This window comes from Pseudochaenichthys georgianus, chromosome 2, assembly GCF_902827115.2.
Source record: "Pseudochaenichthys georgianus chromosome 2, fPseGeo1.2, whole genome shotgun sequence".
Classification (NCBI taxonomy): domain Eukaryota; kingdom Metazoa; phylum Chordata; class Actinopteri; order Perciformes; family Channichthyidae; genus Pseudochaenichthys; species Pseudochaenichthys georgianus.
In genome coordinates this window covers 5,906,703-5,922,741 of record NC_047504.1, presented here as the reverse complement: position 1 = coordinate 5,922,741, position 16,039 = coordinate 5,906,703, and the positions used below count along the sequence as shown (strand labels likewise).

At 40.0% G+C, this 16,039-nt stretch overlaps 2 protein-coding genes and 3 non-coding genes across 5 annotated transcripts; 4 read left to right on the top strand and 1 right to left on the bottom strand.

Annotated features, from left to right (window-relative positions):
- Positions 1 to 220: 220 nt before the first annotated feature.
- nufip1 (nuclear FMR1 interacting protein 1) lies at positions 221 to 4,021 on the bottom strand. The gene is made up of 10 exons (XM_034096893.1): positions 3,659 to 4,021; positions 2,886 to 2,971; positions 2,681 to 2,785; positions 2,522 to 2,584; positions 2,364 to 2,440; positions 2,142 to 2,234; positions 1,815 to 2,008; positions 1,400 to 1,534; positions 822 to 1,084; positions 221 to 727 (listed from the first exon to the last, which is right to left on the bottom strand). The coding sequence occupies exons 1-10, from the start codon at positions 3,891 to 3,893 to the stop codon at positions 398 to 400; spliced, it is 1,581 nt and encodes a 526-aa protein (XP_033952784.1). The 5' UTR covers positions 3,894 to 4,021; the 3' UTR covers positions 221 to 397.
- A 569-nt stretch (positions 4,022 to 4,590) lies between these two features.
- nop58 (NOP58 ribonucleoprotein homolog (yeast)) lies at positions 4,591 to 9,134 on the top strand. Its single transcript, XM_034096646.2, has 15 exons — positions 4,591 to 4,730; positions 5,221 to 5,297; positions 5,407 to 5,459; positions 5,873 to 5,997; positions 6,073 to 6,209; positions 6,341 to 6,405; positions 6,592 to 6,726; positions 6,879 to 7,024; positions 7,290 to 7,416; positions 7,596 to 7,759; positions 7,851 to 7,985; positions 8,129 to 8,190; positions 8,272 to 8,423; positions 8,513 to 8,634; positions 8,722 to 9,134. Exons 1-15 carry the CDS (start codon positions 4,686 to 4,688, stop codon positions 8,773 to 8,775), a joined length of 1,599 nt encoding a protein of 532 aa, XP_033952537.1. The 5' UTR covers positions 4,591 to 4,685; the 3' UTR covers positions 8,776 to 9,134.
- On the top strand, positions 5,604 to 5,689 carry LOC117460803 (small nucleolar RNA SNORD11B). The gene has a single exon (XR_004553656.1). It is a non-coding gene; the product is annotated as a small nucleolar RNA SNORD11B (small nucleolar RNA).
- Positions 7,126 to 7,211, top strand: LOC117460797 (small nucleolar RNA SNORD11B). Its single transcript, XR_004553655.1, has one exon. It is a non-coding gene; the product is annotated as a small nucleolar RNA SNORD11B (small nucleolar RNA).
- On the top strand, positions 7,450 to 7,532 carry LOC117460809 (small nucleolar RNA SNORD11B). The gene has a single exon (XR_004553658.1). It is a non-coding gene; the product is annotated as a small nucleolar RNA SNORD11B (small nucleolar RNA).
- Positions 9,135 to 16,039: the final 6,905 nt, after the last annotated feature.

Genomic DNA, 16,039 nt, shown 5'->3' with positions numbered 1-16,039 from the left:
AGGCACCATGAGACTATTCGAAAGTCTGTACTTAGTCTGATCGGGGACTTGAACCAGAGACCCTCCGGCTTCCATTCAAATCTACACGTTTTACAACACAGCAAATCATTTACATATAGCATTCCGATAATTAAAGCTTACAATAATATTAAACCAAGGTTTTCACAAAGGTAAACTGGTAATATAGTTGATTTTATTTATTAATAAGAACAAATGTATTTCTTCAGTATGTAATATGTTACAAAAATATAACTGAATAGTGTTAGTCAATCTAATACCACAGAAAAATGAGACCGTTCTTAAAAAAAAATCCAATTATTAACACCAACTTGTGTAAGACTAGTGTCTTACCTTTCCGATTGAGAACAAAATTATATTTATTAATTTAAGTAATTTGCTAGGACATAGCTCCAGGGCTCTCCCATATTTCATCTTCATAAATATTAGAGGTAGGTGTGATTGTATCTGTGTCCATCAGATGGAGGCTGATGCAGTCTTTGACGGTTGACTCTTCATCAACAGGAGGCGGAGACACAGCCCTGTTCTTTTCTGTCGGCTTTTCCTTCCTCACTTCCTGCTCTTCAGTTGGGATAACATGTGGGACTTTTTCCTTTATCCTTTCCTTATTCTGAGGTCTGCTTTCCAGGCCGAAGAAGTTGTTTTGGACAACATAGCGCACACACTGCAGGAGGACATTCCTTTCGTGGCGGATATCTGCGGCCAGAAGCTAGAAAATAGAGAGATTTGTGAGGGCTGAGAAGATGCATTATCTAGACAATTTTACATTTTAAATCCAGTGAAATATGCTTATATAATCTTACCATCTCAAGTAAAGTGGGACGACGTGCCTGCGGTGTATCTTGGTACCCTCCTCTACCCCCCCTGCCTCCTCGTCCTCTGCCCCCTCTTCCTCTTCTGTTGTTATGTGTGTGATGGGCGTTGTTATGATGTGCATCTTTGTGACCCTGTGTAACCTGTGAAGAGGATTCCGGGCCTCTCGAGGGTCCTCTATCCTTAGGCGGTATTGTGTTTAGGAGAGCCTGGTTTTCTTTCACAAGGTCTTTAGTTCTTTTAATAGGGGTTTCTGCAACAAGAGGACAAATAATATCAATATATTTTTGTGTTTTTCCTGTGACATGCAATTCCATTATATGTGCTTTACACCTCCTCTGTCAACAGAATAAAACCAAATTACCAATAATAAAGCTAGTCTTCGGTAAAATTCAATTACTATCTGTGATTGAATTACTCATGACAAAAGATTTGTTATTTAAATATAGTATAGTAAGCAGATCTTCTATAATTGCTAAATTTAGGAGACAGGGAAAAGGTTTTTTTTGTTTAGTAAGGTTTTTTAAAGTTGTTTTTATGTGCACATTGAGGATGTTGGTAAACGTACCTTCTGGTCCCTCATCACTTTCACTCATGGAGCCGTAGTTGGCCACCAGGGAGCCCAGAGCTGAGCTCATCTGCTTGGGAGGCACCATGAGGGCACCAGCTTTGGATTGAGGGGCGGGTTCCTCTCGGTCAGAATCTGGAAGCAGATTCAAATGTACACAAGTTACCTTTACAGATGTTAACTCCACGGCGTCAATATTTTTAATCTATGACGTTATGCACAACCACTCTTGTGGTTTTGGTGATCAGAATTTTTGAAATATGTCTATAATTAACATCAAACCAACAGTCATTTGAATTAGTACCAGACTTCAACAATTAAACAGACGTGAGAAAAAATGCACAATAACATATTTCCACTGACTGTTAACAGTGTTGTTTGAATACAATGCCAAGTATATGTCTGAGTCACTCACCATGATCACTGCTGGCGAGTGCTCCCAGAGGATCCCCATCTCTGCGGGGCTGGGTGAGAGGGGGGGGTCTCTCTGTGGCACTGCTGTCTGATGGGTGAGGGCCTCGGGGGTGTTGCTCATGGGACCCTCTGTTACCCCAGCCCCGTCCTTGACCTTGACCTCGACCCCGCCCTCTGCCTCTGCCCCTCATTCGGCTGGGAATAAACAAATATTAGAGTTTAGATTTAGATACAAAAGGTACTGTTGTTTCTTTTTGCAATTACAGAAAAAACAAGAAAGATCCAGTGCGAAATACATAACTTACAAACCAAATTATCAAATATGTACCCAAACTGAGCTGTGTCTAGAACAGCTCCTGTCTGCTCACGCTCATCCATCACTTTCTTCTTCTTGTCAATATTCTGAAGTGTTGGATAATGTCTGGGGAAACACATTAAGACCCAAGTTAAACAACAATCATCATGTTCTGCTGTTTGGAAGTAGACATCATAGGCAAAAGCTATGTATATACAACATTAAAAACGCAAAAATCTATTTGAGAATACTGACTTGCGCCTCTCCTCTCTCCATTTTGCAATCTCGTCTTCTGTGTCCAACTTGATTCTTTTAGCGCCTGGTGCATGGTTCTGCAGTCAGGATAGAAAAAGACTGATTTTAGCAAAAGGAAAATACAGAGTTTCAGATAAACAGCAAGGTGTTACACCTACGTTTTTCCAGTGGATGCTGACTATTTTTTCATGAGCCATGAAGCTGCAGTCAGGAACAGAACACTAGGCAAGAGATGTGATGGAGTTAGTCAGTGAATCGGGATTCGAATAAATGACATTTAAGAAAGAAGAATATACTTGATAGATATATCAAATTACCTTTACGTGTTGAGAAACATGTTCATCGTACTTCTCCTGGTTTTTGAAGCTCCGGTCACAAGTGTCACAAAAATGTGAAAACTCTGGCTCTTTCTTATTTTTCTGCTGTGGATTATAGATGGATTAGTTCACAATGTAGAGCAGAATGTATGACAAACACTATTAAGGTCCAGATGATGATGACAATGTTCGAACAGATAGATACCTTTTTCCCATAATTGTTGGGGGCACCATAATTCTGTCCTCCACCTCGATTTCCTCCATGATGCACTCCACGGTTAAAGTTTTGACCTGAAGACATACGATACGATATTCCTTTATTTGTCAGATCAAGTATGAAATTTGACTTGCGTCACAGCAGCTCCATGTCCAACATCAACAGACAAATATCCAGACACAAATACATGACACACAAACAACAAACATTTAACATAACAGCACAATCAGTGAGAGAAAAGCTGCTCAAAGAGCCTTCAGCGTGCATTTGATCTGGGATCAGCTCTGTATTTACTGTGAGGATTGACTGATGCACAAAGGAGTGCTTCAGTCTGACTTTATTGAATCGTGGGACCCTGTATCTCCGATTAGATGGTAGCAGTTCATATTCACTGTTCAGAACATGGTTTGGGTCAGAGATGCTGTTGTTGGACAGCCTCACTAGGTTGTTATGATAGGCTGAGGCTGAGTCATAGACAATACATCAATACCTCAATTTTAATGATGTGACATTCACATGATGGCTCTCAAGTAAATTATGTCATATTAGCAATTACCCTGATGGCATATGAGAGATGTAATCTAAGTAATCACATATTGGGCTCAAAGATGGCCCGTTCCAAACTTTGGCAGAGTAACACTTTAATACTTTCCCACAGTGTTTTTAGATATTGGTTTGTCTAAGAAAAGTCATTAGTAATAGGGCCAAGTAGATGCATTAACTCCTCATCATGTAATAATTGAATAGTAAATGCTACTCACCATGTGGACGCTTTGATCCATAGTCTCCACGGCCAGATGGAGGACCAAAGCCTGCTCCTGTATGCCACTCAGCCTGGCCCCTGGACTCCCAGGTGGGCTCGGGCGTCTCTCCCCAGCTCCACATGCTGGGGTGGAAGCTGCTGGAGCCGGGCTGCTGCTGCTGCTGGAAGGGCTGGATGAAGTCTGGAGGGGGACAACTGAAGTCCGGCGGAGGATAGTGCCTCGGTTCATTCATACTTCACCCCTTAAATCTTTCGTTGCGTCAAGAGTAAATTAAACTTAGTACATCTGGGTTTCTCACCACGCAGCTCTCACATGTGCATGTTTTGCTATAGACAGACGTACGTCACTTCCGCGAAAGCAGGAAGGACATACATTTATAACCACAACAAACAAAATAACAAATATGAGCGATAGCTATCATCCTTAGTGGTTGTTTTGTTAAAATACGCACATGACATACTCTGTTATGCTGTTTTATCCGTGTCAAAAAGCCTAGTTTAAACATTTGAATTCGAAATAACGGTATGTTTGAGAAACTTCTCGCGAGATTAACCAGTGAACACACAACTCAATCTCCTGAGGTTGCCAGGTTGAGGAGAAAACGCATGTGGAATTTATTTATACATGATACTAAGAAGCTTTATAAGTGAAGCAAACATTCACTGCATAGAGCACCATACGTTGCTTTTTTAAAGACACAGAAGGAAGTTAAAGAGTTGTTTTAAGTAAACTGGGATTTATTTTACACTTTTGATAACATTTCAATTAAATGTAGATTTTCAGCATTAAACCATGCCATTAATGTAAATACATTAAATGCAAGGAATACTTTCAAAATCATCCGAAATATCGATTAAAAAAAAGAGAGATTTTTTTCTGATTCGGGGGATACCCTCTGAGCGGAAGTGGCAACATAGCAGTTTTCTCCCTCTCGCCGCGTGTGTTCCTCAGTGCAGCAGCGTGGTGACTTCGTGAAGTACCTGGAGGCTCTCAACTGAGAGAGCGCACACATTTTGCTGCCAAAATGCTCGTCTTATTCGAGACCGCCGCTGGATATGCCATATTCAAAGTATGTATTTGACTTCTGTTTAATGTCACTAAAAAAAAAACGAGGAATTATTACACATGAGTTAGCATCCGTTAGCTTCACAGCTACTTACCCACAGACTGTGTCGCTTCTTTTCAACTGTAGTTAACGTTAGTGATAGTAAGCATGTTTTAAATTGCATTCGACTATATTAATTAGCAAATGTAATGTTTTTGTTTGTACAGGAGTGGTTTAAGTTAAGGCTCAAGCTAATGCACGTTGCCACTCTGCAGGCCTTGTAACCACGTGTGCATGTTGAGACTAGCTTATGTGACTCTACTTGTCAATCTTCAAATACATACTACACATTTACTTATATATGTATGATGTTATAGGATCAGCATTACATACTGAGAGAATAAGACAACTTAACTAAATATACATTTACATACCAGTGTTTTTTGTACTTTTGCATCTCTCCTAATCTTTATTAATGCATCATTACTAACTGAGAGTTTCTGTTACATTTCAGGTCCTTGATGAGTCTAAGCTGCAACAGATCGACAGCTTGTACAAGGAGTTTGATACTCCTGAAAAGGCTAACAAAATGTAAGTGTTGAATGTGCTTCTAACCAAAGCAAGATGTCGCCATGTAATACATTTTGGCTCAAATAAATTGGACAAAATGTCTAAATTATTTTTGTTTTTCTCCTGCCAGTGTGAAGCTGAAGCACTTTGAGAAGTTTCAGGACACAACAGAGGCCTTAGCAGGTAATTACATGTGTTTTACCACTGAGACAGTTTAATGATCATTTAGATAGTGAGGGAAATTAGCCATTTAAAAAAACAATTAACCTTTACACATATATATATACTCATTTATAAAATGTTCACTGTTGAATTTGAGAACTGAAGAGACAGTGGTGATGATGACGACATTTGTCTTTTATCCTGAAACGCAACATGTGGGTTTTTCAGTCACTACCTCATCTGAACTGTCACTATAGGACTCCGTTAAACTCTTTGCGCACTAAATGTACAAATGAGATTAAACTTATGTTTTACACAGTATTCGTCACTTACTAAAATTCCTTTAGGGCATGTTAAATTGACTGTTTCCCTGATTTGGATCAGTTTCTGTAGTTGTAGTATTTAATGCAGTATTCTCTACCTCTTCCCTACAGCTGCCACGGCCATGACCGAGGGAAAAATTGGAAAGAGTTTGAAGAAATTGCTGAAGAAGGTTGTTGCAAAGGAAGCTCATGAGCAGCTGGCCATCAGTGATGCAAAACTCGGTGGAGTTATTAAAGTAAGTGACTTAACAATCATCTTTATAAATCGGTAGCTAAGTGGTATTATGGCTCTAACATGTTCTATTTTTCAGGAAAAGATGGAACTGGCCTGTATCCACAGCCCTGTAGTGGCTGAACTGATGAGATGCATCAGGAGTCAGATAGAGAGCCTCGTCACTGGACTCCCTCCCAAGGAGATCAGTGCCATGTCTCTGGGATTAGCTCACAGGTAGATAGCACAAAGATACGATGTTGTTGCTGCTTTTCAGCATTCGTCACTACCACTGAGGCAGCAATGTCCCTAGATCATAAGCAGCTTGCTGTGTGAAATAACCATGCCGCTTCTTGTCTGTTTTGCAGTTTGTCCCGCTACAAGCTGAAGTTCAGCCCTGACAAGGTGGACACTATGATTGTGCAGGCCATCTGTAAGTTGTATTTTTATACAGTTAACAATATTAAACAATGATTGATATTTTTCACTATCAATTCATTTAAAGACTGTTTTCTCAATTTCTAGTTGAATGGAATATCAGAAATACAGTCACAATCAGAGATGTGACTGTGTATTTGAATATGCAGCCTAACGTTTGAGTTTTTTCCCCTCTCTTCAGCTCTGTTGGATGACCTGGATAAGGAGCTGAACAACTACATCATGCGCTGCAGAGAGTGGTACGGCTGGCACTTTCCAGAGGTGGGAAAGATTATCACAGACAACTTGGCCTACTGCAAATTTGTCCGCAAAATCGGTAAGAAAAGAATTTGCATTTAAACTCAATAACACATTTCGGTAGATATCCCCTGCATAGTAAAACTTCCCATATTTTAAACTGTTAGTGATATTATTGCAGGCTGTTGGTTATACATTCCTGAGTATCCTAATGTGTCCGTGTATCTGCAGGTGAACGCACAAACGTGGCCGCCTCTGATCTGTCTGACATCCTGCCTGAGGAAATCGAGGCCGAGGTTAAACTGGCTGCAGAGATCTCCATGGGAACAGAAGTGTCAGAACAGGACATCGGCAACATCGGGCACCTGTGTGATCAGGTATGTCGCTTCCTTACCTAGTTTAACCGTTATACAGAGAGAGAGAGAGATATATATACTCATTTATAAAATGTTCACTGTTGAATTTTGGAGAACTGAAGAGACAGTAGTGATGATGACGACATTTGTCTTTTATCCTGAAACGCAACATGTGGGTTTTTCAGTCACTACCTCATCTGAACTGTCATTATAGGACTCCTTTAAACTCTTTCTTTGGTTATGGGCTGGCAGTTCTTATATAAATCCCATCTCCTTTTTTCCATAGGTGATTGATATTTCAGAGTATCGCGCTCAGCTGTACGACTACCTGCAGAACCGCATGATGGCTATCGCCCCCAACCTGACAGTCATGGTGGGAGAGCTGGTGGGCGCCCGTCTTATCGCACATGCAGGTGAGTCAGAGAGAAGACGCTGTGTGAGAGGCAGCCAAGCTGTGATGATGACGACATATTGTCGATTTACTGATCATGACTGATGTTTTTAAGTCACTACCTCATCTGAGCTTGTGTTAAGAGGCCCAATGAGCAGGTACTGGTGAGCGCATCGTATTTATTTGTTGGTGGTTTTTAAGGTTCCCTTCTGAATCTGGCAAAGCATCCGGCCTCCACGGTCCAGATCCTCGGAGCAGAGAAGGCTCTTTTTAGAGCCCTGAAGACTCGCAAGGACACGCCAAAATATGGTCTCATTTACCACGCCTCCCTAGTGGGTCAGACCACTGCCAAGAATAAGGGAAAGGTAAGTCCAGAAGGTCCCCAAACTGCACTGATTAATACACATTACAGTCTATTGGTTGGCATATAAACATATGCTGTGTTTTTCTGTCCAGATCTCCAGAATGCTGGCAGCTAAAGCTTCCCTGGCCATTCGCTATGACGCCCTGGGAGAAGACACAAACGCAGAGATGGGAACAGAGAACCGAGCCAAGCTGGAGGCCAGGCTGCGACAGCTGGAGGAGAAAGGAGTAAGTCAATCTAAAATTGGTCATGAATGCATACACATTTTGAATAAGGATGTATACTAAATGTTTCACATATTTCCTCAGATGTTCTACTTTCATTCTAGCTGTGCTACTTAAATAAGTAACCATTTGTCTTTTCTTCTCAGATCCGAAGGATTAGTGGAACAGGCAAATCAATGGCAAAGGCAGACAAATACCAGCACAAGAGGTAAATAATCCAAAGTTTTCTTTAGAAAAGATCTTATTTTTCCAATGAAAAGTGTTAAATATCCCTTTTTTGTTGTCTCAGTGAAGTGAGAATGTACGATCCATCTGGCGACTCAACTATTCCCTCCACATCAAAGAAGAGGAAGTTTGAGGAGGTGGAGGAAGAGGAGTCTGAAGCGCCTGTAACTCCGACGGTTAAATCCAAGAAGGCCAAAAAGGAGAAAGTAGTAGAAGGTGGGTAGAACAGGAATGAACCTTATCTTGTGGTTTAGTCTCCAAAATAGAGTTTATGATGCTCAATATCTTGTCTGTTTGTTTGGTAGAAGAAGCAGAAACGTCAGCAGCAGCAGAAGAGACGCCGAAGAAAAAGAAGAAGAAAAAGGACAAGAAAGAAGAGGAACCTGAAACGCCGGAACCAGTAGAGGAAGAAATGGCCGTAACAGAGGTAAGAGTCTGTTTGGCCATTTGAAATGCAGACTATTCATTAGAGGTTTGAGTGTTCCAGTGTTTGACTCTGTTCTTCTCTCTCCAGTCGACAAAAAAGAAGAAGAAGAAAAAGAAGGCAAAAGATGAAGATGATGAGTGAAACAAGTGGAGAGTGTATATATTTTCTTTCTTAGGTTTTATGTCATTTTAGTTTTCTGTCATACATTTATTTTCACAAGGGCAAAACTGTAAAGTGCCTGTTTCTGGACATGAGAAGAGTTCCTATTTAAGAATCCTTTGATCTCCCTTTTTATATCTGACTAGGATATGATATGAAATCAGTGTATTTAACAATATCCAATACGTTTCTAATCCTCTATCTTTTATGGTTTTTATTTGTCACACATCAGTATCAGAACCAGTGCAGAGCAATGAGTGGATGAAAGATTCTCCCATTCCATTGTAGATAGATATTTTTGTCTGAACCTGCCTGCTGAAATAAAAACATTTTTGCTCAAATTGTGTGTAATAATGTCGTGGTATGAATATAAAACAATGGCAAAAGTAAACCGCAGTAGATGATTTTAGTTTATATCTACTTTTGTAACAGAATTACTACATAAGAAAAAAATGTGGTCTCCCTTTTGCCAATGAAAGCTTGTAAGAAGGACCCTAGTGTTCACTTCACATCAGCTATTCTGGTATTACCAGGAGCTGGCTTGTGGTAGTTTATGGAGCTGGCAGTCGGAAGGCTGATTAAAGAATGCCACAATTGGAAATTAATTTGCATAGGCTTTTTTGCAATGGCTAACTTATAGGCAAAAGTGGAAATGCATATAGGGGTACGACTTTACAATAACACTACCCTTATAAAGCAGTCATGAAGGGTTTATAATTAGGATGTAAACACTTTATTAATCATTAACAACCATTTATAAACCAGTTCGACAGTTTTCATACATCATCACACTCACTATTTGGCAAGATGACTAAGCCTTTCCTTATATTGGCTACTAGTGAGAATCAACTCGGTGAGCAACAGATACCAAGGATACTGGCTGATGAAGAGGACGAAGTAAGCTAAGTAGCCAATATAAGGTTTAACAGTAGATATATGTGGGCTCACTATTTGGCGATCAACCGGTCACAGTTGCCCTGTATCTCATGTCTTATAAAAGCTTATTCATGATTTATAAAGTGTTCACAACCTAATTAATCAATTATTTGAATTACAAACTATTCGTAAACCATTTATAAGGGTATTCTTATTGTAAAGTGATACCGATATAGGAACAGATCTATACAATTGTATTACAAACCTTTTTAAGGGTTAAGTTCCTGGGTTACAAAAATCGGTGGTTTGGAATAATGTAAGGTTGTATGGAAGCCCATTTCCGCCACTTGAAAAAAATAAAATCCCCATGAAAAGTCATTATGAGATAAGAAAGTCGAAATAATGAGATAAAAAGTCATAATAATGAGATAAGAAAGTCGAAATAATGAGATAAAAAGTCATAATAATGAGATAAGAAAGTCGAAATAATGAGATAAAAAGTCATAATTATGAGATAAAAAGTCATAATAATGAGATAAGAAAGTCGAAATAATGAGATAAAAAGTCATAATTATAAGATAAGAAGTGCGCATGCGCTGCAGTGGCGCTGTCTTCAAAGGTCCCTTCATGCAAACAGCGTCTATCTAGTCCTAAATAAGGTAACTATTACAGGTGACTTTTGTAAATGTTAGATGTTACATATAGCCTATATTGCAGCTAAACTACAACAATGCAGTTCATAGTTTTGACATTACCTGTTATGAACTATAATATATATGCCTATAGTTTTGTGGTAACGTTCACGCCACTAATGACAATAGTGTAGGCATACTGCTGCTGCTAGCCCGTAAATGTTATCTCAGCTACGGTACATACACTAATTATAGTAGCCTACAGTACATGTAACGCAGTGGTTAAAAAGTCATGCGTTAATTGTACATTGCACGGTCGTTCTTTATCGCTTTTCAGTTTGCTATTCTGGGGGAAATGATAATACCATAGCGATTATTCGGTAACATCACCAAACCGAAGTGGTACAGTCAGATAGCATGGGTAGCATTCATTATGCATGTGTTGAACTTTGAACTTTCCTGAACTTTCCTGTCCCAGACCGTAGTCGAGGAAACAGGGGATTACTCTGGTCTCCCAGGGCCGAAGCAACAAGCTTCAGGTTCAATCATATCGAAATGACTGGAGAGAGGCGAGATCTTCTTTTGGAGGCCGTTGCATTTGTTTAGTTCTTCTTGTTACACAAAATACTTCACAGACCTATATTTTCTACTGCTTCGTTTTACTTCCAGAAACATAAAAACGCTCGCTCACTCTCGCACCATGCACACACACACGCACATGCACGCGCCACACCCCCCCCTCTCTCTCTCTCTCTCTCTCTCTCTCTCTCTCTCTCTCTCTCTCTCTCTCTCTCTCTCTCTCTCTCTTATATAGCGATCTCACTCTGCATGACCCTAATATCATAACACACATGGATATCTCGGCTACTTGGCAAATCTAGAACTTAGTCAGGCTCTTGATAATGCGGGCAGGAGTGTGTTAGCAATATACGAGATAGAGTAAGAGGAGAGAGTGAGGAAGTGTGGAAGAGGGAGTAAGCAATAGAGGAGATGAGGAATAGGAAGAGAGAAGAAGGAGGCAGAGGAGGAGAGGAGTAGGGACCGATTAGAACACATTTTGCATTTTTCCTTATATTAAATATAGTCTTAATCACAACTAAAGTATAGCTTATAGGTAACTTATGTTCATGAAAGAGGGAAAAGCCTAATGGGAATGTTATAACAAGTCTGAAAATAGTCAACTGTTAGTTTACATGCAACGCAACGTTTGCTGTTGAGATGTATCAACGTACAATGAAAGTTGTTGCGATGCAAGTCAGTATGATAGCTAATTGTTTCATAAAATATTAATACAAGCCGGGTCAACCCCTTTTTACAAATCAGTTTTTGCTACACAGTTCTGAAAAAAAGCAAAGCATTAAGTAAATAAACACGCTCATGGCATATATATAACAACTTTCCCTTCTTAATAAAAATTGCATTTTAAAAACATGAATTGAAGTTCCATTGGCTTCTTTATTTTGTTGAACATCCAGCCAAATGCCTCACAATAAAATCAAAAGGAGTGAATATTTCCCCACTTTAAAGATTGGATTTGTCATATCAGAGGGCAACTTACGAAAATCTGATAACCAAGAGTCCTATTTTAAGTATTACAAGATCAATAAAATCTAATAAAATGAAATAATGCTCCCCTTCCTCCTTAGTTGGAGCATTTGGAGTATAGTTTATAGTCTTATTTAAACATGACATTTAAAGGTAAGTTTGAGAAACCGGCTCGAGATACGCTTGTTGTTATATTCCATGGAATGCTCTTAACATCCCGATAGCAATGAATATCTGAAGTGCTTTGACAATAAATCCATAAAAAAATATCATCGGTGGAAGCCGTGTCGCTGTAGAAAGCACGACCAATCATCTGAGCCGGCCCGGCTAAAGTGACTGGATGGCCTACCTGCCTGTCAGCCTTCCATCTGTGCACAAACTGATCTCGTGCCCTCATTGGTCATGTGCGCGTTCGTGTGTGTTGGAGGAGGGGCTCTGTGAGGAAGTGGCAGATTTTCTCCAGTTGTGTATTTTCAAATTCTAGCGATCTCGAGCAGGTTTCTCAAACTTACACAACCTACCTTTAATGTGAAGATGATTGAATAGCAAAACGACAAACAAAAACGATTTTGTAAAAATCAACTTTAAAAATCAAATGTATTTAAGGTTACATTTAGGCTTTCATTTCATTCAACAGAAGTGGAGAGGTTTTTTCAACTGTCACAAGATGGACGAGCTATCTGACTATTTAAGGTCACGACATGTGGACAATGGAACAGGAAAAGGTAGTTTGTATATATTTTAATTTTATATTTCTGAAATTTTTTTGTTATTGTAGTAAAGTATCTTTATTACATGTACAGCACTTTGGCTCGACCAAAAATCGTTTTTAAATTTGCTCTATAAATGACACTTGATTTGATATAGGAAATGCTTAATTTGGACAATTCACAAATAAACATTAAAAAACCCAAAGTTTGGAAGAGCTTTGAAAATAATACCCTGGTGCTCTGTATGCAGATTTTTCATTGTTGTAATTTAATTCACTTGACCTAAGAATTCTTGATATATTTCTTCATTTTAGATGGATTCCAGTGTCATAACTCTCATGTAAGATGACCAGCTGAGAGAGTATCTGCCATCCTATGGTGATCGACTGGCTGTTTTTGGACACTGTAGACGGAAGGAAAAAGAACCCACGAGTCGCAAGTCAAAGCTCTTTGAGCGACTTAGAGGAAAGCTCTCAAGAAATAAAGGTGATCATGTGTCTGAGACAGACCATCAAACCGCTCCAAAGAATGCTCAGAAGAATCAAAGAAAGATTGAAATTGGATGGGTGCATTTCAGAGAAGGGGAATTTGTGCAGGTACGCACCAAAAAGGGTGGGGGGACCAGAAAAGAGAGTGTCATGAAGGACAGTACAAAACAGGACCTAATTGAAAAGACTGTGCAGTTGTTTTTTCCAGATGGAAAAAATGCAGAGGGGAGCCTTACTGATTTTGACATTGATTTAACGGACTTTCAGCGGCATTCATTAGAGGGTAGTATCACAGTCAAGGAACTGTATGAAAAGACAAAATTACCTCTCTTACGTTTCTATTTAACAACCAAGAAGAGAGACATTGCCAGTGACATACATCTGGTGGAAAACAATAGTGATGCAACTGCTCAAGAAGGTGAAAACACACATGCCAGACCTGATACCTATCACCTCTCTACAGACACATCTGTAACAGATCCGGTGGAGATAAGTACTTCAGATGTCATTTTTGTTGGAAGCAGCACCGTTTTTGCAAATGAAAACAGTGATAGTGTTTCCCTTCTTTACACCACAGTCAACCCAACTGATGCATCCAGTTTGCAAGCACATGAAACACTGTTTCATGTTGGTGCTTTAGATGATAGTGGCATTGTAACTTTCCGCACAGACAGCATCTCTCTGATGGAGTACTCCAGTCTTGATGATACATTGTCTCTCTCTACGGAACTGTCTATTGAATCATCCATGCCTCCTTCAATGGATATGTTTCAGGAACAAGCCAATCAGAGAGAAAGAGTGAAGAAAATTATTGTTCTTCATCGTGGACAGATTCTCAGAGAACTTATTCTAGTGTTTTCTGAGGAAAATATCATGGAGAATGACTTTCACTTCCAAGTTATTCTTCCCGATGGAAAGCTTGAAAAAGCTGTGGATGATGGAGGTGTTATGAGGGATATACTGTCCGAATTTTGGAATGACTTTTATGAGCAGTGCACTATGGGAAATGGCTTCAAAGTGCCATACCTGCGTCATGATTTTGGTAAACAAGAATGGGAAAGTGTAGGCCGAATAATCACATTTGGCTGGCAAAAAGAGAAGTACCTTCCTGTTAAACTTTCACCTGTACTTCTGGAGCAAGCTGTTTTGGGCTTTGTTGAGAGTGATCTTGTGGACAGCTTTCTCAAGTATGTGTCAGAGTCTTTGAATCTTGTCGTTCAGATTTTGAAGGTGTGGACCAAGAAGAATTGTTGGAAATCATGGATATCCACAACTGCCGGCGGCTTCCAACAGCAGATAACTTTGAGCAAATCTTGAAGGAGATTGCTCACCAAAAACTGATTCAAGAGCCTGCTTTTGTGATTGAACAGTGGAACAACACACTTGCACCTCTTAGATCAGAGCTGAAAGGGATTGCAGCAGTCTATGAAGAGCTACAACCAACATCAAGAAAGATCATGAGATCAATGACTTACCCCAGTACACAGAATGCCCAGGAGAAACAAATGGTCAAGTATGTTAGTGCATATCTTAGAGAGTCAGACACCCAGCACCTCTCCCTTTTCCTCAGATTTTGCACAGGATCAGATTTGTTCACAGGAAAGAGCATCACTGTCAGCTTCACACAACTTCAGGGATTTCAAAGAAGACCTGTTGCTCATACATGTGGCTGTTACTTGGAGTTGCCAGTCAGTTACGACCACTACCCAGATTTTCGACATGAAATGAACAAAGTCTTAGATAGCAACGTGTGGGTAATGGATATTGTCTAAGATACAAAGATTTCAGCTTCCAGCAACTGCAATCAGAGGTTCACGTTTAAGATTTGTAGGTTTTCCAGATTATTGTGAAGGAAGTAATACAGCTTGTTTAACCTTACTGAGTGCCACCGCATCAACATCTTGTCAATATTTCTTTACTGCTTTTAGCCACTTTTGTTGAACATTGTTTTCAGTTTAAGAACATGTTTACGTTTCAATGCAGATAACTTTCTGTGAATACCTCAGTTAAGGAAGTAGTTTAAGATTGATGGTTTATATTGCTAGACTTCACTAATAACCTGAGTCTAAATCAGTTATTTCAGACAACAATGTATATATTCCCTTGTGAAACACTATTCTATTCAGGTGCTGTTCTTGTTATTTCCCAAAAGACAGTTTGGCATTTAAACGTACCGATGGATTACGATTAAAGGGTGCTGATGCTGTAGCAAGTTAGATTGAAATGCAGTCAAAATGAAAAGAGCAATTTTGGTTTCAGAGGTTTATTGAAGTCTGCCAGCTGATTGGTTGGATTCAGATAAATGGAGGGGGAGAAAGGAGCGAGGAGTGTTTGAGGAAGTCACTCGCTCTGTCTCACTCTCTCTGCTGCCTGCTCTTCCCTGGCTTAGCACACCATGTCAGCCGGGCCCTCCCGAATCCACCGTTACATCTGGGACCCAGGAGATGGCACCATTGGAGGAGACGACCTACCACGCCGGCAGTGGACCACTCTGAACCGTCTGCGAACTGGGGTCGGTCGCTTTAAAACCTCGATGAAGACGTGGGGCTTGGCGGACAGTGCGGCATGCGAGTGCGGTGACCCTGAGCAGACCGCTGTCCATATAATCACCATCTGCCCCTTATATAGACCACCCTCGGAAGCCAGCCTCTTCGACCTAGGACCAGAGATGCGGGCATGGCTACACGACACCGAGTTGGACATCTAACGTTATACGAAAGAAGAAGAAGCACACCATTGTGAAAGCAGTGGGAGGATGGAGGGATGCAGAAGGAGAGAGGATGAAAGGGAAACAGCTGCTGCCTTTAAACTGATGTTCTTCTTATCGTGATATGATACAGGACATGCTCAGTGACTCAGCCATCAAAGAGCTGCTTGGAAACAATTATATCCAGTCAAAATGAAAACAGCAATTTTGTATGCCATCTGTTTAAATAATTGAATAAATAATTTGATTAATACATGTGTGTATTTTGCATTTGTATCCTGTTTTTAC

Bases quoted from the DNA above. Each gene is read 5' to 3' on its own strand.
- nufip1 (XM_034096893.1), bottom strand. From the start codon at position 3,893: ATGAATGAACCGAGGCACTATCCTCCGCCGGACTTCAGTTGTCCCCCT. The intron at 2,235-2,363 runs GTCAGTATTCTC...GTGTTTCCCCAG, and splicing joins TGGAGAGAGGAGAGGCGCAA to ACATTATCCAACACTTCAGA. The intron at 728-821 runs GTAAGATTATAT...TCTATTTTCTAG, and splicing joins GTCCCACTTTACTTGAGATG to CTTCTGGCCGCAGATATCCG.
- nop58 (XM_034096646.2), top strand. From the start codon at position 4,686: ATGCTCGTCTTATTCGAGACCGCCGCTGGATATGCCATATTCAAA. The intron at 5,298-5,406 runs GTAAGTGTTGAA...TTCTCCTGCCAG, and splicing joins CCTGAAAAGGCTAACAAAAT to TGTGAAGCTGAAGCACTTTG. The intron at 6,210-6,340 runs GTAGATAGCACA...TCTGTTTTGCAG, and splicing joins TCTCTGGGATTAGCTCACAG to TTTGTCCCGCTACAAGCTGA.